The 22,511-nt window shown below is 40.7% G+C and overlaps 1 protein-coding gene across 1 annotated transcript in view; it reads right to left on the reverse strand.

The window, feature by feature from the left end:
- STS (steroid sulfatase) overlaps positions 1–22,511 on the reverse strand; it is a 168,168-nt gene that overhangs the window by 98,016 nt on the left and 47,641 nt on the right. The window contains exon 6 of the mRNA XM_075263650.1: positions 10,634–10,770. Coding sequence (XP_075119751.1) covers positions 10,634–10,770 — 137 coding nt within the window. The remainder of the gene's footprint in view (positions 1–10,633; positions 10,771–22,511) is intronic.

Here is a 22,511-nt window from a genome sequence, read left to right on the forward strand (position 1 = left end):
TTACGCCGTGTAAAGGGGCCCTTTGATTAATTATTTTATTTAGAAAGTAGGAGGGTTTTTAGATTAGTGCAGGGATTTCCAATTATCCTGGACAAGCTCTTTAATTGTACCTAAGGCCTGAGGACACAGATAGACCTAAAATTCGGGGGTCACTACCTGAAACAGTGGAATAGTACCCGAAATGCAGGACTGTCTTGCTGAATACAGAAGGGTGACAAGGGACCCCCACTACTATAGTTGCATAACTTGCACTATGAATAAAACAGAAAAAAGGATATTGTTTTGGTCAATAAGAGCTTAGTATCCGTACAATTTCATACAAAAACACAAGAAAATGGATTTTCTTGAAAATTCTATATGACTTCATTTGATGTTCCAGACTTGTTTATCTTCTCATGGGAATATTGTTTCTAAGTACAAATATAGAACTTCATGGAAGCATTATATGACCACAGAGTGAATGGCATTGTAATGTGCATAAGCTCTCAATTGTTTTTTTTGGGTTTTTTTGCATTTTTATATATGCAGTGTTTTTTTTCTAGAATGCTTGGAAAGAACTTCTGGAAATATTTACAAAAGGTTCAAATTAATTTAAAAAATCTTCCTGCTGGACTCTTACTAATTCCTCTTCTTTCCATTTCATTAAACAAAAATCAGGCAGAATTTACAATTATAAGGTTAATAAAATCTGGGAATAAGGAGTTTTTTTTTCTCATTGCTAAGTTTAGAAATAGCTGATATCATCATAATTCACTGTGTGTTATGTTTGGTCCAGAATGTAATGGAAGAATGATAAATGCATCCACACAATTTAACCCTCTTCAGTCAATTACTATGTAAATAATAGTTGCCATAAAACCTCTGACACTGCAGCCCTTTCTATGCATCATAATTACTCATAGGTATATAATAAAGCATCACTGTTGCCACCAGCCCAAATTATCTCATTTTTTTTCTGCATCAACATGTCACTAAGCAATCCAATTTCGTGACACGTCAGTCAAGCAGACAAGGTTAGATATATTTCTTCTGATTCGCGTGTTCACTCATTCTTTCCTGTATTATCACCTGTATCATCTGCTTTCAGCTTTTGACAAGGTCAAATGTATGGTTTAATTTTTCCCATATCACAGTTCAATAATTTGACTTGTCTAACAGTTAACAAATGCACTTTTAAACACATTCTCAAAAGCGCGGTCTGGGAGAATTCTAGGAAGAAAATATTTTTTACATAATGAAAAATCTACCCAGTAGCATCTACTTTTCTGGTAATACGATATGCTCAACGTATCGTTTAAAGATAGTTTGAGAAGGTCTGTAAAGGCCATTTTAGGATATTAGAGATTTTTTTTAAAAAACTCAAGTCAGATTTAAACAATTGTATATTATACACCTGAAAGGGAAAAATAAATATTTTATCTATGGGGGGTTCACACTACCGTTGGTGGCCGTTACAGGATTTCAGCAACAGACACTGGCTGAACTTCAGAAAATTTCCAGTCATTTCGATGAAATTTTATCTTGTGTCCATTATTGTCTACATCCAAGTCCGTTTTTTTTCCAGTGGACAAAACAAATCCTACCTGCAGGTTTTTTTTGTCCATTAGAAAAAAACAGACGGCAAGTTTCCGTTATTTTTTTTTTAACATTGAAGTCTATGGGCAACATACTTATAACGGACAGTAACTCATAGCCATTAGAGATGAGCGAGTAGTGTTTGATCGAGTAGGTGTTCGATCGAATACTACGGTATTCGAAATACTCGTACTCGATCGAACACTACTAGCTGTTCGAAGTTTAAGGTTCGATGCAGAACCAGCGCTGATTGGCAGAATGCTATACATTCTGCCAATCAACACTGGTTCTTCTCTTACCTTTAGAAGTCTTCTCTGTGCAGCATCCCTGCGGCGTCTTCCGGCTGGAATTCACTCTGCCTAGGCATCCGGCCTAGGCAGAGCTGACTGCGCATGCGCGGGCATGCCCTCGCATGCGCAGTCGGCTCTGCTAAGGCGTCGGGCCGGGCAGAGCCGACTGCGCATGTCCGCTCATGCGCAGTCAGCTCTGCCTAGGCTCCAATGTCTAGGCAGAGTGAATTCCAGCCGGAAGAAGACGCGGGGACGCTGCGCCGGGAGAAGACGTAAAGGAGAATCCAGCCCGACCGTCACTCGTGGACTTGGTAAGTATAATTTTATCGAATTTTGCCTACCCCTGAAACGAGCATTTCCCCCCATAGACTATAATGGGGTTTGAAATCTGTTTGAACAGTCGAACAGTGAGCGACTGTTCGAATCAAATTTCGAACCTCGGACATTTTAGTCTTCGCTCATCTCTAACAGCCATCAGTTATTGTCTGTTTGTGTCCATTATGATAGGTGTCCATTTTTATTATTTTTTTGAATGGACATCTTCATAACGGAATTCAATGGTAGTGTAAACCCTGCCTATGATGGGACGGGACGGGTAGAAGCAGAATTTATTCTAAAAGCTAAGAAGCAATATAAACATTTTAAGAAATATAGTTACTTGATATTAGACATCAAGGACAACGGTTCATGGACCACCAGAAGTCACCTTGGGCACAACCAGTTAAAGTGATACTCTGTGCACTGTTTATGTTTATGCACTATATATATGTACTACTCATGGGGGTGAATTTTAATATCTTATTCAGAGAGAGAATTTTTTTAAATTTATAATACTAAATTTTGTAATTTGCAAATTGAGATAAAAATAAAGTAGCAAAATGGTTTTACTATTTTGCTATGTTTATTTTTCTGTGTACTGCATTGGGGATTATTTTTCATTGAGGCATTTTCTTGTGTTTTCTTTGGCATGCACCTGTTTATGCTTTCTCAATCTGTGTACTTAATTTACTAATTGTATCATAAATCCTGCACAAAATTCAATTCATGGAAATTGTGATGCCATTGCTGTCAGATATTTCAGGGTTTTCTTTTCAGTTCTCATGTACTGGATTGATGTTGCTCAATTTTTGCACCTCTTTACTCAGTCCCCTACTATCTTCTACCTATGCCACCCCAGTGTACCAACTGTCTCATTGGCATAAGACTTCAAATTGTTTTCTCCACAAAAGTGGACATAACAAAAGCTATGTTGTTTATGGCTTTAATATGTTCTGTAACATAATGGTGACAGTTGAATATGACTGAGGGAGGTGGTAGTCTCACTTAAAAAAATTAAAAAATAAATAATAATAATAATAATAATAATAATAATAATATAAAATAATAAGTACATTGTGATATATGAACAAATAAATATTTTTACAATAACCAGTTTCGTTGGCTCTGTTTGACCCATGCCGTTTACACAAAATACCCCTCTCCCCTAAAGGAGTCAGCACCAGAGGAAGTCCCAGCATGCCCAATACAACCCTATGGTTCAGCTTCGTCAAAGAGAACTTTTTCCACATCTGACCACCCAAGACAAGCAGACATAAGCCTATTTTCCAATTATAGCAGAGTTGACGTTCTCTGCAATACCAACACATCAGGAATCAGGATCAATTGCAGGGTAAAATGACATAACTGACACTTCTTTACTTTATCGAGTTATACTGTATCTCCTACATGTGATAGATTCAGATACCCTACAGCAATAGGTTTCTTACAGGTTACATTCAGTTCTTCTTTATTTGACTGACCTGGCTCTGCTACATCTGCCAGTATCTTGTCTACTACATGTGACAGACTCTATTCTATTACATAGAAGAGACTTGGCTATGCTAAACATGACAGACCCAACTTTGCTATGTTTGACAACCCGTCAGGAGTTCCAGAGCCGGGTTTGGCAGATGTAGCAGTGCAGGGTCTGATATATACAGCAGAGATTATTCTGTCAGATACAGAACAGATTATTCTGTCATACGCAGAAGGTACAAATCTATCACAGGCAACACAACCAAAACTGTGAAATGACTGTCAGTGTCAGATTTGCTGTATGTGACAGAATCGTCTTTACTCCGTCTGACTAAATCATGACTACTGCGTAGGTAAAGATCTGACTCTGCAACTTCTGACAGCAGGGCCACATCGGCCATGAGACAAAATTAGTGGCAGCCTTCAGAGTCTTGACAGATGTCCCATCCACAATTGTTGACATCACTACTGGAAATTACTTTGCTGATTCTATACAACAAAGCTGCCACATGACATGCATATGTGCTCCAGTGGACAGTGTGAAAAGCAGGATATTTAGAATATTTCCAGATTTTATTATATGGATAGTGATATTATGATACTGTATATATATTTTTTACTATTTTAACTCCTTCCCACTCTGCACTGTACTATTAATTGTGCTGAGTGTATAGTTAATGCTTATTGCCATAGTAGTATGGCGCTGCAATACAACAGGCACAGGAGCTATGTCTATGGCATTATTTCTGGCACTTGGTTATTTTACACAGCCAAGGCCTGGAACTACCGTAGCCCCCATGGTCAGTAATCCAAAAATATACCCCCAGATTTCATGATCAAAAGCGATCATGGCATCAAAGGTTCCAAAGGAAACATCAACCTCCTGCAACCCCTAGGGCCCCCTGCGATAAGTTGAACCTATGTGAACCTATGTTCGATGTGTTAATGTATTGCAGTACATTGCACTAGGGATCAGAGATATCTCAGGTTCCTTGTAGGACAGGTAAAAAGTTTTTTAATGTTTAAAGTGGTTTTAAATAATACAAAAACTTTTTTTAAAAAAAATCACCTTCACAGTTTAAAAAAATAAAAATAAAAAAAATATGTTAGGTGTCCACGTGTAGACCCTCGCAATCCAAAAATAGGGTTAGAATGTATAAATAGCATATAAAATATATCTCAATGCACAAATTAATGTATTTTGGATTTCCTCTGCGAGTTCTCACTCCTCCCAATTCCCTTGTCTAGTCCTTCTATGCTCAAGAGTTTTTCATGTGGACAGTTATACCCCTGAATGCCCCGTCTCTCCTGTATTGTGCCCTCCTGGAGGTGTAGACACCAGGGGGTCTCTCCCTATACTAGGGCCTGGGAGATTGACCTCCATCTTAGCCTCTCTCCTGCTGCTTGCTCTAGATCTTTTTCTATTCGCCCATAAACTGCCACTGCCTATGTATGTAATTGTGAGTTTTTTCACATAGACCCCCAAAATGTTAATAAAAGCTAATCAAAACATTATATGTACCCCAAAATGGTGCACAATGAAAGCACAACTTGTCATGTAAAGTATAAGCCCTCACATATCTATGTTAAAAGAAAAAGAAAAATGTTAGGAATTATGGAGGGCGGGAAGGTTATATAAAATATGAAAGAAGTTGGCAAGTGTTAACGTACAAACTAACCTGTGTCCTTAAAGGCTTATAGCCGCATTAAATCCAAGGCAATGTACATTTGGTAAAAAGGGTAAATACAAGTATATTTAAAAAATTAATAATAATAATTAAAAAAAATTTAATAAAAAAATTAATAATAAGCGTGAACTAAATGAGTAACAGTATGGAGGGAGAGAAGACTTTGTCAGTGAGAGCTTAGAACAAAGTATGGGGATGTGGTGCATATAGAAACTGCTTTTTGGGTTGTGAGGAGGTGACAGGAAGAGTGCTGGATTCAAGGTATATCTAACTCCAAATTTCTGACATATGAGTGGTCCAGAGCGGATCTTGAATAGGCCTCAGTCCCAGGTGCAGGTCCCAGGCTCGATACTGGGCCATAAAAGGCTGCAGAGCCTGCACTTCAGGACAGATTATGGGAGCGAGAGGAGGTGCCTGGGTCTGTCCTGACACTGAGTCTGGTAAGACTGTGCTGCGTTTTTTGTTGATTCATGTGCTCTGTAATAAGCCACGCGTATAGTTAGTACTTATTGTCTAGTGAGTGCTCAGACGAGCAGGGTTGTTTCACATTGTTTTTGCCTGAAGTTAAGGCTGTATTTTATTTTGCTCCTTCTGTACCTGATGTGAAGGTTTATTTACTTTGCAGTTTTTTTCTAAATAAACCTGTTTGCTACAGGATTTTGTGTCCTTGTCTCTAACTAGTTGGGTTTGCACCATTGCAGCTAACAAGCTACCTCACCAACAGGGTATAGATGGTATTATAGTGCAGAAGGGTTAATTTAAGTTGAAGAATTTTCTAGAAAGGTGGGTTTCTGGGCTGCTTTTGTCTAAGGCCCCACATGGTGCCCCACTAGATTCCCATCTACTTTGTTCAGACTGTAAAATGTCACAATTTTTTTCTATGGCGTTCCCACTTAGGAAAATTGTGGCATTAACACCACATGGGCCCTGGCCATTGAAAGATTTCAAGGTAAGTGAGTATCTGAACCCTTAGGGTAACAAGTTCCAAAACATGGAAAATGCACAGGAGACAACTTGGAAGTCATTGTGTGCAGAGCAATGATTAGTCAGGGAAAGGCTCGGCAGAAGGAAGGAGCAGAGGTTGATAGAGAAAAGATGTACACTAGCAGAGCTGATAATGTGTAGGAAGACTAGTGTTAGACGGAATTCTACAGAAAAGAATTTTTCCGTTTTTGAGGTGTGAAATGAGAGCGTGAACAAGCATTTTGTTTAGTAGAGGATAAAAAAAAGAGAGGGTTCAGAAATATTTTAGGAGGTACGGTTGGAAGGAGATAATAAAGCATGCAATTTGAAGGACAGGCCAACATATAAGGTGATTCCAAGACAGCAGACATGTGAAACTGGGAAACGTTGAAAATCATTAACAGTGATTTATAGGTTTGGAGGACTGGGAAGGCTGAGTGAGAAGGAGGAAAATGCTGAATTCAGTTTGTTCCATGTTCAGGTTTAGAAAGTAATGTTTAAAAAAACTGTCAAAAATATTTAAAAATAAATGTATAATAAAATCAGTTTAAATAATAATATGACATACTTGTATTTAGTTTGAGCCACACCAACCATCACCATTAAAAGTCTATTATTGGTTTACCCCTGGAAATACAGGGAGTCTGGGTACTGTAAGTTCTATTCAAATTCTTTAAATTTCTTTTGTTTGTTTTATCTTTATTCAATATGATGACAGAACTGGAGTAGCCATACACATTACATAATGATCTATAAAACAATACATTGAAATATATTGTGTATAGGGGACCAACTGTCCAAACCCAACCATCGAGATAAAGAATAATAGTATGCTGGACTTCAAACAATTCTACACAAGTGAACATATTTTTAGACAATGTTACTTAACACTATTCTCAGCAAAAATGATGGGACCATAGTCCTTGCTTCAGTTCACTGCACAGAACACATTTGTTTTTGGAGAATCCCCTATGTGTGTACTAAAAGCATAGGATTTGTTGAGCCTCAAACTCTTGCATTGTAGTGATTTCCTAAAATACACCATGCCCCGGTTTGTGGCACCCGTAGTTCCATACCAGTCTGGTCGCCTTTCTAGAACTACGCTCATACGTGGATTGAATCCTGTTCACTCTCTTTTTGGAAATCTTTGGGTGATCCAGACTTTTTCTCATAACAAATACCCAATGGTTTCCAAATTACTTTACCCAATGCAAAATGCAGTTTTTATGTGGAGCACATTTACCAACACAAAGCCAATTCTTACAAAGTGGACTGAGGGAAAGATCACTAAATAATATTGAGTTCTATGAATTAATCTTTACCAAGTGTATAGCAATATTATACAACCTATTAGTATTTGTTATTTTTGCTCCATTGATTGTTTATACAGGGTGTCTGGAAAGTAAGTACACAAAATGAAAGGGTGGACTTTAGCCGGTATATGAAGCGTTTTTTATTAATGAACATGTGAACGGAAATGCACCGTGGCGGCGCTGCAGTTAGACCGAGATGTCGGTTTCCTATCCTTCACTATGCCATGTGAAAGGAGAAACGAAGAAGAGAAAGCGCTTTAATGGGAAATCAGATTAATCACTGTTACTTATTTACAAGCATTGCTCGAAGCGCTGGTGCCTGCCTTGATGCAAGTAGTATTATGTCAGGAGATGGACTAACGCACCCGTTCACAGACTCCTGGCATGGCCCTCACTGTGACGAACGCAGCCTGGATGTGGTTCACGAGCTCTTCGCGGGTTGGCACAGGCATTGCTCACCCAACAGACTTCACAAGTGAATCGATGCATGGCTTACGTCAACAAAATGCCTGAAAGTGAATATGCTTACATTCACTGTGTTGGTCTACCTGCAGCGCCCCTTCGGTGCATTTCTGGTCACATGTAGAGATGAGCGAACAGTGTTCTATCGAACACATGTTCGATCGGATATCAGGGTGTTCGCCATGTTCGAATCGAATCGAACACCACGTGGTAAAGTGCGCCAAAATTCGATTCCCCTCCCACCTTCCCTGGCGCCTTTTTTGCACCAATAACAGCGCAGGGGAGGTGGGACAGGAACTACGACACTGGGGGCATTGAAAAAAATTGGAAAAAGTCATTGGCTGCCGAAATCAGGTGACCTCCATTTTAGACGAATAGTGGATTTCAAATCCGGGTCATATGAGAATGTGAACTTTGTGACTATGAGACAGGGATAGCTGTACAGGCAGGGATAGCTAGGGATAACCTTTATTTAGGGGGGAATGTTATTAAAAATAACTTTTTGGGGCTCTATCGGGTGTGTAATTGTGATTTTTGTGAGATAAACTTTTTCCCATAGGGATGCATTGGCCAGCGCTGATTGGCCGAATTCCGTACTCTGGCCAATCAGTGCTGGCCAATGCATTCTATTAGCTTGATGAAGCAGAGTGTGCACAAGGGTTCAAGCGCACCCTCGGCTCTGATGTAGCAGAGCCGAGGCTGCACAAGGGTTCAAGCGCACCCTCGGCTCTGATGTAGGAGAGCCGAGGGTGCACTTGAACCCTTGTGCACCCTCAGCTCTGCTACATCAGAGCCGAGGGTGCGCTTGAACCCTTGTGCACACTCTGCTTCATCAAGCTAATAGAATGCATTGGCCAGCGCTGATTGGCCAATGTATTCTATTAGCCTGATGAAGTAGAGCTGAATGTGTGTGCTAAGCACACACATTCAGCTCTACTTCATCGGGCTAATAGAATGCATTGGCCAGCGCTGATTGGCCAGAGTACGGAACTCGACCAATCAGCGCTGGCTCTGCTGGAGGAGGCGGAGTCTAAGATCGCTCCACACCAGTCTCCATTCAGGTCCGACCTTAGACTCCGCCTCCTCCGGCAGAGCCAGCGCTGATTGGCCGAAGGCTGGCCAATGCATTCCTATGCGAATGCAGACTTAGCAGTGCTGAGTCAGTTTTGCTCAACTACACATCTGATGCACACTCGGCACTGCTACATCAGATGTAGCAATCTGATGTAGCAGAGCCGAGGGTGCACTAGAACCCCTGTGCAAACTCAGTTCACGCTAATAGAATGCATTGGCCAGCGCTGATTGGCCAATGCATTCTATTAGCCCGATGAAGTAGAGCTGAATGTGTGTGCTAAGCACACACATTCAGCACTGCTTCATCAAGCCAATACAATGCATTAGCCAGTGCTGATTGGCCAGAGTACGGAATTCGGCCAATCAGCGCTGGCTCTGCTGGAGGAGGCGGAGTCTAAGGTCGGACCTGAATGGAGACTGGTGTGGAGCGATCTTAGACTCCGCCTCCTCCAGCAGAGCCAGCGCTGATTGGCCGAATTCCGTACTCTGGCCAATCAGCACTGGCTAATGCATTGTATTGGCGTGATGAAGCAGTGCTGAATGTGTGTGCTTAGCACACACATTCAGCTCTACTTCATCGGGCTAATAGAATGCATTGGCCAATCAGCGCTGGCCAATGCATTCTATTAGCGTGAACTGAGTTTGCACAGGGGTTCTAGTGCACCCTCGGCTCTGCTACATCAGATTGCTACATCTGATGTAGCAGTGCCGAGTGTGCATCAGATGTGTAGTTGAGCAAAACTGACTCAGCACTGCTAAGTCTGCATTCGCATAGGAATGCATTGGCCAGCCTTCGGCCAATCAGCGCTGGCTCTGCCGGAGGAGGCGGAGTCTAAGGTCGGACCTGAATGGAGACTGGTGTGGAGCTATCTTAGACTCCGCCTCCTCCAGCAGAGCCAGCGCTGATTGGTCGAGTTCCGTACTCTGGCCAATCAGCACTGGCCAATGCATTTCTATGGGGAAAAGTTAGCTTGCGAAAATCGCAAACTGACAGGGATTTCCATGAAATAAAGTGACTTTTATGCCCCCAGACATGCTTCCCCTGCTGTCCCAGTGTCATTCCAGGGTGTTGGTATCATTTCCTGGGGTGTCATAGTGGACTTGGTGACCCTCCAGACACGAATTTGGGTTTCCCCCTTAACGAGTTTATGTTCCCCATAGACTATAATGGGGTTCGAAACCCATTCGAACACTCGAACAGTGAGCGGCTGTTCGAATCGAATTTCGAACCTCGAACATTTTAGTGTTCGCTCATCTCTAGTCACATGTTCAGTAATTAAAAAAAAAAAAAAAAACGCTTCATATACCAGCTGAAGTCCACCCATTCATTTTGTGTACTTACTTTCCAGACACCCTGTATAATATAAAAAACGATATAGCAAAAAGGTTTTAAAAAGTAAAAAAAAGAACTGAGGTGTGAATTGCATTCTTCCGACACATAACAGATTATACGGCTAGGTAAATATACACTTACCTACACTCCAGTCCACCTCTTCTACAGCATCTCCATAAATGCCATGTTGGCTTTTTCCTCTAAACTCGGCAGATGCATACAGAGCTGTGTGTACTTGAATGTAGGACATATACAGAAGAAAGGGCTTGTTTTGGTTCCTAAACAAAAAAAAAGCAAAGCGTCGAGTACGTATTGTATCATTCTTGTTAAACAAAACATTCTTCGAGAATATTAATTAAACAGAAAGTCGCAAATCGAATATCATTAGTAAATTCCAGATTCTGTCTCTACAATAGTAAATGTCATGGAGAAGATAAGAATGTAGAAAAGGCATACTGTTAATTTCATTGTGCCTGAAAAAAAATACTATACTAGATTGAAAGGAAAAATAGCAGGAATTGTACTGTGAAATAAATAATGGAGAGCTAAATAAAAGGTGTTCTAACACTTCAGATATTTCTGGCACAGCCCCACTTATATACGGACTGAAAAGCCACATTTACATGTTCATAACACATAATAGTATCCACATTATGGTTGCAACATTTGGATATCCTGGGGTTTAAGCAGGCAAACTTTAATCACTATATAATGAGACTTATTGATCCAAGTTCATTTCATTAGAACCAAAGGATTCCCTGGAATTGTGTTTTCTTGATAAGTTTTTTTTTGTTATTGTAAATTCTTTTTTTTATTTATTTCAACGGTATAGAAATTGCAGGTAATTAAAAAAAAGTAGACATCAGGTTATATAGAAGTTACATGGGAAAAAGTACAATATACTAGCCAAGAAATGGGGATAATATAGATTAAGCTGAAGGAGAGTTGTGAGGAAAAAGTCAAGCACTTGTAAGGTCTGGGGCCTTACCCCTTGCTTGTGGAACGTTAATGAACTATGTAGAAGGTCTGGGAGTAATATAATAATATAATACATTTTATTTATATAGTGCCAACATATTTTGCAGCGCTGTACAATTTGTAGGGTTCAAGTACATACAAAAAGATACATTACAGCGTAATTCACACAATGGGACTGAGGATCCTGCTCACAAGAGCTTACAATCTATGAGGTAGAGACACAAGAGGTACCAGGGACGGCATAGAAGGTAGCATTGCTTATACAGTCGTCCAGCCAATCCTACTAATATTGGATGTTTGGATGTTTGTTCCTCAATCATGTAAAAACGGATAAACGGATTTGAATCACATTTGGCACATAGATAGATTGTAACCTGGATTAAAATATAGGCTACTTTTTATCCCGGTAAATGACATGGCTTCATGACTGTTATGAATTTTTGTTCACTTACTATATTACACTGCTCTTATCTCACCTCTGGATCATCATCGCCAACAACCCGCAGACGAAGTCATGGGCAGAAGCTAGTTTGTAATAAAGGATATTTTCATCACAATTACAAGATTACACTGAATGAGCCGTTACCACTCAGTGTCCTTTAATGTGCAGATGGTACCTTGACATATAAACAGCACCGCACCTCCCATGAGGTGACCTGAAGCGAGCGCTTCAGGCGGCGCTATGTCAGGACCCCAGGGAGGGCGGCATTTTTGATTATCTAAGCCAGTCCAGTCCCCGCCCCCTTTGCTCTGCCACGCCTACTGTGCACTACCACGCCCCTTCGCTCCGCCCCCTCGGGGCGGGGGGGGGGCTTTCTGTAGTTTGCCTCGGGCGGCGAAAGGGGTAGGTTCACCCCTGCATATAAAGGTAGAGTTTAATACAGCATCATATCATATCACAATTTGGAGTGAATTCAAGTACATATGCAACCCCCCTTTGGAGTAACAGTGAACTATGTAGCAATGTAGTCCTCCTGGGTTGAGTAGATGCAAAATCTGTGGTCCACAAATATAGCCAGTAAATTATACACATAATTAAAAAGATAGTCATAGAGCACCATAGCTCATTGGTGAAAGGAATTATGGCTTCACTGCTTGAGTGTTAAAGCCTAAGGCCGGGTTCACACGGAGTATTCTGGCTCGTCATTTGGTACGTAGACGCCGCAAAATCACGCTGCAAAATAGTGCCGCGTGTACAGTACCAGCTCCCATTGAAAACAATGGGAGCGTATATGGCCCGCAAATCCTCCCGCGGCGTTTACGTACCAAATGACGAGCCAGAATACTCCGTGTGAACCTGGCCTAAGGCTGGTCTTACACGGCCGTAATGTAAGTCTGTAAATGGTCCGCAATTGAGGGTTTTCGATTGCAGACCATTTGCAGACACATTATATTCAATGCAGCCTCTTACACCACTATTTTATCCGTGGTGTTGCCGGGCCGCAACCGTGGTCCGCAATTTATAGAACATGTCCGTAATGGTCGTGAATTGCAGCACTGCATGGATTCGCCCATAGAACTCTATGGGTGAGTGCGTCAGTTTACGGGCATCTGCGGTGTCTATGTTGCTAGTGTTGCTGATCGGCAACTTGCGGGCCGTAAAATCATTACGGCTGTGTAAGACCAGCCTAAGGGTATGTTCACACAGAGATTTTGGCATGCAGATTTTGACATGGAATCCGCCTGCAAAAATGTCTCCCATTGACTTCAATGGGAACCACTCGCTTTTTTTTCCTGATAGCTAGCAGCGGAAAAATAAAAGCAACAAGACCTATCTTGACGCAGATTCCATTGCTCAAGACATGCTCCTGTTTAGGCCCATTCATTTGGGCCTAACCAGGAGCAGGATGCTGCGACGGAATGCCAATGCTGCATTGGAATCCCATTTCAGCTAGCCGCGCAGAAAGTTCACAAGGCAGAAAAGGTTTCCGCCATATGGACATACCCTAAGTGGGCTGTGCATTTAGAGAGAAGTCAAAAAGGAGTGACATAAAATGAGGAAAGGGGAAGACTGGAATGGTCTGTGAAGCAAACATTACAATTAAGAATGACTAGATAAATCCACTCAAAGGCAAGTATGTTAAGAGAAAACCCTATAAGTGTCAACATTGCATTCAATCCAAAGTTCCAAATGCAGAGGAATAGGGTTCTGTTGCACAACCACCAATTCCTTTAATTGACAATTGATGCACTTTGGCTGTCCACACTGATAGGTCAGGGGTTTCTGTCTCTCGCCATTGAGATGGAATGAGTAGTTTAGCAGATGAGATCATGATAGCAGGAAGGTCATTGGCTTTGGATATAAGGTTTCTTAGGGGAAGCCAATGCAGAATCATTTCTGGCGTAAGCAGTATCTTAAGTGGACATATAGCGGTTATAGAAATCTTAACTTGTTGGCAAATAGGTCTTATTTTGGGGCAAATGAAAGCAAATATGAGATAAGGTTCCCTTTGCTACCTTAAATCTCCAGCTAGTATCCTGTGGGTCAAACATAGTCTATGTAGGTAATCTGGAGTGCGATACCATCTTTAGGCTAAGAACCCACGGGCCGGAATCGCCGCGCTAAAGCGCTGCAGGAACAACGTTGGTGTGAATGCATCGTGGTTCTTCCCGCAGTGCTTTGAACAAAAAATTCACAGAGTTTTCCTCCACTGACTTTCTGTTACAATTATATCTACGGGAAAGCTGCACTGCGATTCTTTCCGCAAAGTGGGCATGGAATTCACATGAATCCCATCCACTTTGCAAGTACTGTAAACTGTAAAAGGCCTTAACTAGTTTTGTATGGGTTTTCCTTAAGATGGACACTACACTAGAGATCATGAGGTTGAGTTCATATGAAATCAGCATTAGATGTTGATGAAGAAATCCCCAATTCACGTTGTCACTCTGCAAGTAAACAAGGCTTAGGAGGGGCTACATCTAAGAAAACAGCATTATCAATTTTAGACAATATTTTGGGGATTGGATGTGGAAAAGTTAGTCAGTTCTATAACCACGTAGAATCATAATAGGGAGAGTGATGGGATGATAGAAACATCTGAAGACAAAATAAAGTCAAAGGTATGTTTAGTCGCGTTTTCTCCACTTGTTATTTCTTTTGGTAGGGAGGAGTAGATGGTATGGTAGTAAAGTGTGTAATTGATATGGACGATTTTTTTTTTTCCCTGTAACATGAGTGAGTGTACTCAGAGGTGCCTCATGGGAAAGGTGATCCAGTGAAGGATTAGATACTTGGCTTGTAATGTACACTGAGGATTGCCCTAGTGAGCTGGCTAGGTAAAGCGAGCGTGTTAGAAAGTGGCATTTTGAACCATAATAATGGTAATGGAGGAGGGCCCATCATCATTATATGGGGGGGGTCTCCCAATGTAGCATCACTCAGGAGGACATTGTAGAGGAAGGAGACTACTTCCCGGGGAGAGACAGACTGAAGAAAAGCCTTTACCAGTGCGTTGGGATCGAAGGAGGAAACCGGCAGCAAAGAGAACTTATGGATGAAACAAAATAGCTGGTGATGTTCCAACCAGGACCAGGTGAGGCCTGGACTGAAAGCACACAGGACATCCAAGAAGTGGAGAGAGCCCAAACCTAGGACACTACTGAGTCTTACATCTTTGTGGTCAAAGCAACACAGGAAATGCCGTGAGGAGAAAACCCCTTAGAATATGGGGTTGTGGAACAATGGGCTCTAGGAGCCAGGGATCCAACTAGACAATATTATAGGGAGAGATGTAGCAGGATCAGTACACATCAGTAACAAATCATCCACAAAAGCTGTGGCTGTGTACATAAAATGTGTCACCCGTTTGCACCGCTTGAATGGACTCCAGTCTGCCTAAGTTTAAACATGAGAGACAGACAGAAAAGATTCAATTAAATGCAGTCACTATTTGTGGGGAAGTTATCTTCTATGTTATGAAGTGAGGAGCAATAAAGGGTGTAGAGGTAAGACATAAATTATGCTCAGTTTTGATGAAATGTATATAATAAATTTTCTCCATGTAAAAACATTTCACTTTTTAAAATTTGGACACATAATTAAGCAAACCATTAAAACATTGCCTCAGTGTAGACAGCTCGGTATGGAGTGATGGGGATCCAAAGTACATCTACAAAAGTGGAATTCCATCCAAAAACATGTAAATCTGTGCTCCAGAAACCAAATAATGCTGCTTCCTTAAGGAGTGGATCATGAAGAAAAACACGTAATCTGTAAACCAGGGATGTACCCTGACGTAAAATCACATTGTTTGGACATTTCCTGACAGGAATATTTGTTTAGCTGCGGTTGCCATGCCAATCTATGAAGCTTCTGTAGTTTACAGGGTTCTCCTGCTGATCCAATTAGCAGATGAGGAGGGATATTTAAACCCTGTTCCTTCTCTTCCAGGTGCCTGCTATTTGGTTGTACTTTAGTTGCGCTCCCATACACTGCTTGTACTGGACTGCTCTAATATTGATCTTTGGTATGTTACTGGACATCTGTAAGGGAATTGCTAGGACAGCAATTCCCCAGTAACTGTTAAAACCCAGGGACGGGGCACAAGAGACAGTGATCCCTAAGCTGAAGCCCCCAACTTTCCCTTCCTATTGCCAGACCCTATCCTAGGTAATAGGCGACAACCACGAAGACAGTCCCTCCCTGAATATGTGAAACACAAAACGCAGACAAGTCAAACAACAACAACGGAAGGTCAGCTAGCCAGGGTTCAGTAACAGGAGAGCGATGCAGTGCCAAATCGGAGTCAAGAGAATAGTCAATGAGAAATGCCAAAGGTCAAGGATAATAGTATAAGCAAAACAGGGATAGTAAGTGCAGGTATGCACACGGCAATAGCAAGCACTGGTGTGAATGGGAACCAATGCTAAATCTGAAGGAAGAACCCGCCCCTGGAGTTGACAGGAAGGCAGGCTGTCAATCACAGGCAAGACAAACTAACCACTTAATGAACAGAGGCAACATTGGCAGAAGACGGGTGTGGTGAAAATGCAATCACAGAACTAGAGCCGAGTTCACACCGTGCGACCAAAAACTTTAATCCAAGAACCAAACTGCACCCGCCTCCTGCGCCGCAGCACGCGAGCAGAGGGTGGCGCAGAGACCCGAACAGACAGAGGTGTTACAACATCTGCTTGTCTTCCAATTTTAGCTCTAGCAATCTCCCAGATTGACTTTTGGCTTGGATACATTCACTCTTCTGATTAATTTTCCAGGTTTTGATCTGCCTTGAGAGTTTATAGTGGGTTCTGGTTAGACTTCATTTTGTGAAGAAATTATTCATTCTACTGGTTACTTTTGTGATAATTGGGCCCCAAATTCAACACAACCCATCCTTGGGGTCACACCCAAAGGATAGAAAAATAAACACCCCTCTGTAATATTTACCTCTCATAGGATCCTTATAAGATCTAAATGGTGTACCAGTTTACCTTAAAATTTTCTTATTATAATTAATAGGGGCTTTTCTCATAAACAGATATAGCAAAGTTTAAACACTATACTAGGAATCCTCTACACTATTTTGTTACAAAAAACAACAATAGCCATTAAAATCTACTGGAAAAATTGAGCAAATCACTTAAAGTTAACAAGTAAAAGAATTTGGTTAGCACTTTAAAATGAACAAGCTAAGAAGCTGAATTAGCAATTTTTGCGCTAAACTTTGCTACAAATGTACAGTCCCAACTACTCTCCAGCAGGAGATATGAATTACCATTTTCTTTTTATAAAATTTCCACACCTCCAGATAAAATTTCAACATGACCCATTTGGTCAGCGGCTATTGTCATAAAATAAAAGCCATAAATTATTAAATAACTTTTCGGTAGAACATTAAATATTAAAATATAAAGCCTATACAAAATCCATGGATTTATATTACTGAATTCTCTTATTCACTTGTCTGATATGTGACCTTTTATGGTGCATTAGGCTCTTGATTGATAGTCATAAATAACATTGCTTATACATGCCTGCACATGCTGGAGGCTGTTGTCTACAATATATGGAAATTAGTTTCAATGTTTCTCCCTATGTTCAAATAATCACTGTGAATTGGTTAGGCAGTGGTGAAGAATTGCTTATTTACATCTATATAGTGAAATACCGGGAAATTGTCTAGGAAATATAAATAGGTTCCGCAATCACAACGACCTACTACTCAACCTGTCAAAACTAAATTTACAAAAAATCTGCACTTTTGGCCTCTGGCTGACCATTGGATACATTTATGTTGGCCATTTCTTTTTATAGTTGGTTTTACTTTAATTCACTGCATTTTATGGCACTTCTATTTGCACATGTTGTCACATAGATACAGGGGGTTTCCTATGTCATAAGCATTTACAATAACTAAAGAGGAACTTATCAAGTACAAGATGCTAAGTGCCATATGTTATTTGATTTTCGCTCTGCCAGGCAAAAGTTCTTCTTTTTCTCCCCATTCAAAAAATATGGCCCCTAGAAGGTTATACATAAACTTGCTCTCATTCTCCAAATGGGCGGTAACCTTTTGTATTTTTCTAATAAGCAAGAGTTAAATGATATGGCATGTAGCATTTTGTACTTGATGACGGGTCCTTTAACAACTTAGTTATAGAGTGAGCATAATTTAAAGGGAGTCTATCATTACATTTAGCCAAATTTCCATGAAGACATGTTGGAATAGCCTTTAGAAAGACTATTCTAACTCTACCATTCTTTATCTGCTCTTTAATGCCATTTTTGATCAAATTCTTTGTACGGAACACAGGGGACGTTCTCAGAGCACAGCACTGTCATCACCAGAATTCTACCTCCTGCTTCTGTTACATGGCCCTTTATGTGAAAGAAATTTCCTCCCCTTCTTATTTCTTTGCTTTGGGTACTAGAGTACAAAGCCCATGCATGTGCATGAAGAATGCTGCTGCTGACACAGTGAAGAATAAAAAGAGACTGATGCTTTCACAAGAAGGAGTATGTAACAGCAGGAGGAGGTGGAATACTGGGGATGACTGTGCTGTGCTTGGAGCATGGCACAGCATTTGCATATAAAAATAACGTATTTTATTCAAAAATGGTTTTGAAGAACATATAAAGAAGGATAGGGCTATAATAGCCTTTCCAAATGCTATTCCAACAGAGCCGACTGCTTATGCCCGTGGCCACAAGAAATAGCCGCTTGCACAGTAAGCTGTGTGAGCGGCCATTTTCTTGTGGCTGCTTACTCAGTAAGCTGGTGTAAGCAGCCATTTCCTTGTGGCTGTGGACATAAGCAGTCAGCTCTGCCTGAGGCCCGATAGAGCCGACTGAACATGCCTAGAAGATTGAAAACCAGGACGGAAGAAGGCACAGGGAGAGGGCATTCCAGAAGAAGATAGAGGCATCAGTGGAGATTTCTCTCGCAGCATTGGGGACACCCCTAGTGCTGTTTGAGCGCTGGGGACTGCACCCAGTGCTGCGAGAGAACTCATTTGCATACCTAAGAAAACCCGGATTTCTACAGAACAGCGGCACGGAGAACAGATCTAAAGGTAGGAAAAGAATAGCCTTTCTTAAGGCTAGTCCTACGTGTTAGTCAGAAAAAAAGGGTATCCAATGATAGGATCCCTTTAAGTACAGAGACATCTCACAAATAAATGTGTAGTACACATGATACTATAATTTTCATTTACATGGGAGTCTATGTAAATATGAGTCTAAGTATATGTTACGGTATGGCATACTGCTGCATTTGTGAGAGCAGGGGTTCACTTGCAGTGCAAAGGGTAGGAGATTTTCCAAGTGCATTTATTTTTTTATCTCTATGTACAAACCAAGCCAAGCAATGCTTGCTATGCAGTGAAGGATGCATTGTCAGGACTGGCACTACTCTGTAGCATTCTTTCTCTCATTAGACTAATGTGTACAACTGTCAGATTAATGACTGTTGAATTAATAATTGTGTAAGTCATTATAATGAATGTACAGGCTGAGAACATTGAAGACCATTAAGTTAACTGTGTTGATGCTAAATGGTTACCTTGCAACATAAATGTATGTGGATTAACAAAAGATAACAGATAGCTGATAGCAACTATTCAATGAAAAGGAATGAATATGAATCAATATTACAAGGGTATATATGCCAGCATTTATATCTATACTCTATGTGAGGAACAGAAGGGTAAGGGAGTTTTATGTCTGTCTATTTTTAGGATGTACTCCATTGCACAGTATAACATCATAGCTTAGTATTCACAACCTCTCCCCATCACATACAGTTAAACATAATGCAACATTTTTCTCAGTCTCAGATTGCAAACACGTGTAGTAGTTGACCATTGTGACATTTTACCCCCATCTGATTTTCTATGCAGCATGATGAAGCGAGCAGTACTGCAACTGATACCTTTGTTGATGATTCACTGACTTCTAGATAGAGTCTCCTATTTTTTCAAACTATATTCACTGAAGGGTACATTTTCCAGTGATCCATGGAGATCCATTTTCCAGGTCCCAAGCACCTAATTATTCTTCCATGGCCTCAATCACCTAATAACACTCTCCAGTGTCCCCCAGGCAAGCCATAATGCTCCCAATTGTCTCCCAATCAAGTAAGAATGCACTAAGATAGTTTTGCAAAAATTTGAGGTTCAACTGAATCTGAGATTTGGGGGCACTCACCATCTACAAATCATTATTATACTCTGGGTCTCTTCAGACCCCCCCAAAAAGCTATGTGTGGCGAGATGTATGGAAAACAGAAAGTGGTAAGTGCAAAGGGCGTGGCACGGAAGAGATAAAAGTGGCAGAGGTCTTAGAAAAGATAGAGTTAGGGTAGGAAGTAGATGAAATATGGACAGAAGAGCTACATCTAGGATCTATGAGGAGACACTAGGTGTCAGGACTCTGTGGGGGATGAAGAATTAGAAACAGAAAGTGACAAAGAAGGGAAAGATGGAATTAAAAATCAAACAGGGCTTTGTAAAGAGGCATAGAAGAGATAGAAGGTTAGAAAGAACACTGTCTTTGTCAATGTGGAGATACTAGGTGGCAGGGTGGCAAGACTGGGGAAAATGAAAGTGGCAAAGAGATGGAGCTCTAGTGGGAGGGGGGAGCGAGATAATAGGTGTCATTACTCTAATGAAGAGGATAAGAAAGTGGAAAGTGCAATTAGAGTGACAGAAACCTGACTGGGGCCCAGTAGGGTCAGGAAGAGAAAACAGAAATGCAGGGGCTCTGTTGGGAAGAGGAAGTAGCAATAGGTGGAACATCCCTCGGATGGAGGAGAGACTTAGAATGGAAAGTAGTATGGGGCAGAAAGGAAATACATCCTGGTATGATCTTCTTCAATGGTCAATGGATAAAGCATTTAAACAAAAGATCTGTAGGTAGCAAATGAGGAAACAGTAGCTACTGTGGGAAGGTTCTGTGTGGGGCATGGGGGGCAATCGATAGAGTCGTCTCCACCTCCTCACATCACACACAGAAATTGAGGAGGGGTCTGGCTCTTTGGTATCTTAGGGGACTCATAGTAACTTTAGCAAAAGGAATGGGCTCTGAAATTGTAATGCTATCTGTTCTTTCCCCCAAAGCAACATTAAAGGGTCCAGAGGACAAGAGGTATGGCTGAGCTCCTACCAGCAATACTGCCATGGTGGCAGCAAAGGGTTTACATAGCAACACTAAAGACAGAACACCGTGTTCTTATTGTCTGTTGTTTAGTGCCAACATTCCTCCAATAATGGTGGCCAATAAAGAAGCTCCATATCTGCCCGACATGAATACATTGCATTCTTGAGCTACCCTGTAAAGTTGTGGCTGTAGAAAGAGGATGGATCCACTAGAGGAAAGGGAACCTAGCAATACAAAATGTAGTGTCTGAGAGACAGGAGGAGGAAGAAGACCAGTAGAGCTGTCATTCTCTGTAACAAAAATTGGAAAAAAGAAACCTGGAAATAGCCATTCTCTACAGATAAAATGACCCTGATCACCGTGAAGCCATAAAATGATAGTGCTGCATTACAATTATATACTACTCCACATACATTTAGAGGTCAAGATCTTTGATGTCCCACCTCCGTTCCATTAAATGTCAGGTTACAATAATTGATGACGTACATAATACCGAAAGAGACAAAAGCCATCGAAACGATTCATTTTACTTTGCAGCGAGAACAAGTTCTTCTTTACAAAGAACCTACTGAAATCTGGCTTAATAAGAATAAAAATTTGATTTTTATATGCTTTATATCAAAACATTTCATTAATTCAATTCTGCCCTGCTTTAAAAATTATGATTAGCAAGTCTGCCATAGCCAATGAGCTTTAATAGCCACTCATAACGGGAAAATAAAGCCCTTTGACTTTGAAGAAAGCACCGTTTTCAAATGAACAAGTGCATGCTACATGCTTTGCTAATTCTAAAGGTTAAGCATGGCATTTCCTGACCTTTATGAAATCTGAAGTGCCTGCAAATTAGGCCATTTATTGTGAAGACTTAAGCAATAAATGTATTAAAATTTAAAGTATGTTAATTACTATCTATTCACATTTTATATTATTGTAAAACTCCTAGTGAGTAAATTAATGGAGGTAACATGGTTGGGTAATTGCAAGCGGTACAACCCCTAACTAAGCTGTCCATCAAGCCATTTCCCAGGATTTCACTGCTGTAAGCTACCTGCGGTGCTTGATATTTCCACTTTATTTGTAAATATGTATAAAAGAGTCCGGACAGCTTTAGAAATGTATATTGATTTTTCTTTTCTCTGTGCGACAGCAAAAAAAGGAGAACACTTAATCTATTTACAATTAACGGGCAGACAAAATTGCTCATTTAATTCCAGTGGTCATTGAGCTGTGTGAATCTTCATCAGAGTCTTACAGATTGATGTCTCTGTACATTGCTCTGCTTATTTGTTTGATAACTTAAATGATAATGAAAAACTAAACTGTTTGCTCTTGAAAGCAAATTAAATTGATAAGCCTAAGAGGTGACCTACTTACGAAAGATGGGAGAAATAAGTCTAAACAAAAAAACGCTTTTCAATTAGAAGCGACCCTTTGTAGCCCTAA

This window comes from Leptodactylus fuscus, chromosome 2, assembly GCF_031893055.1.
Source record: "Leptodactylus fuscus isolate aLepFus1 chromosome 2, aLepFus1.hap2, whole genome shotgun sequence".
In the NCBI taxonomy this organism is placed as follows: domain Eukaryota; kingdom Metazoa; phylum Chordata; class Amphibia; order Anura; family Leptodactylidae; genus Leptodactylus; species Leptodactylus fuscus.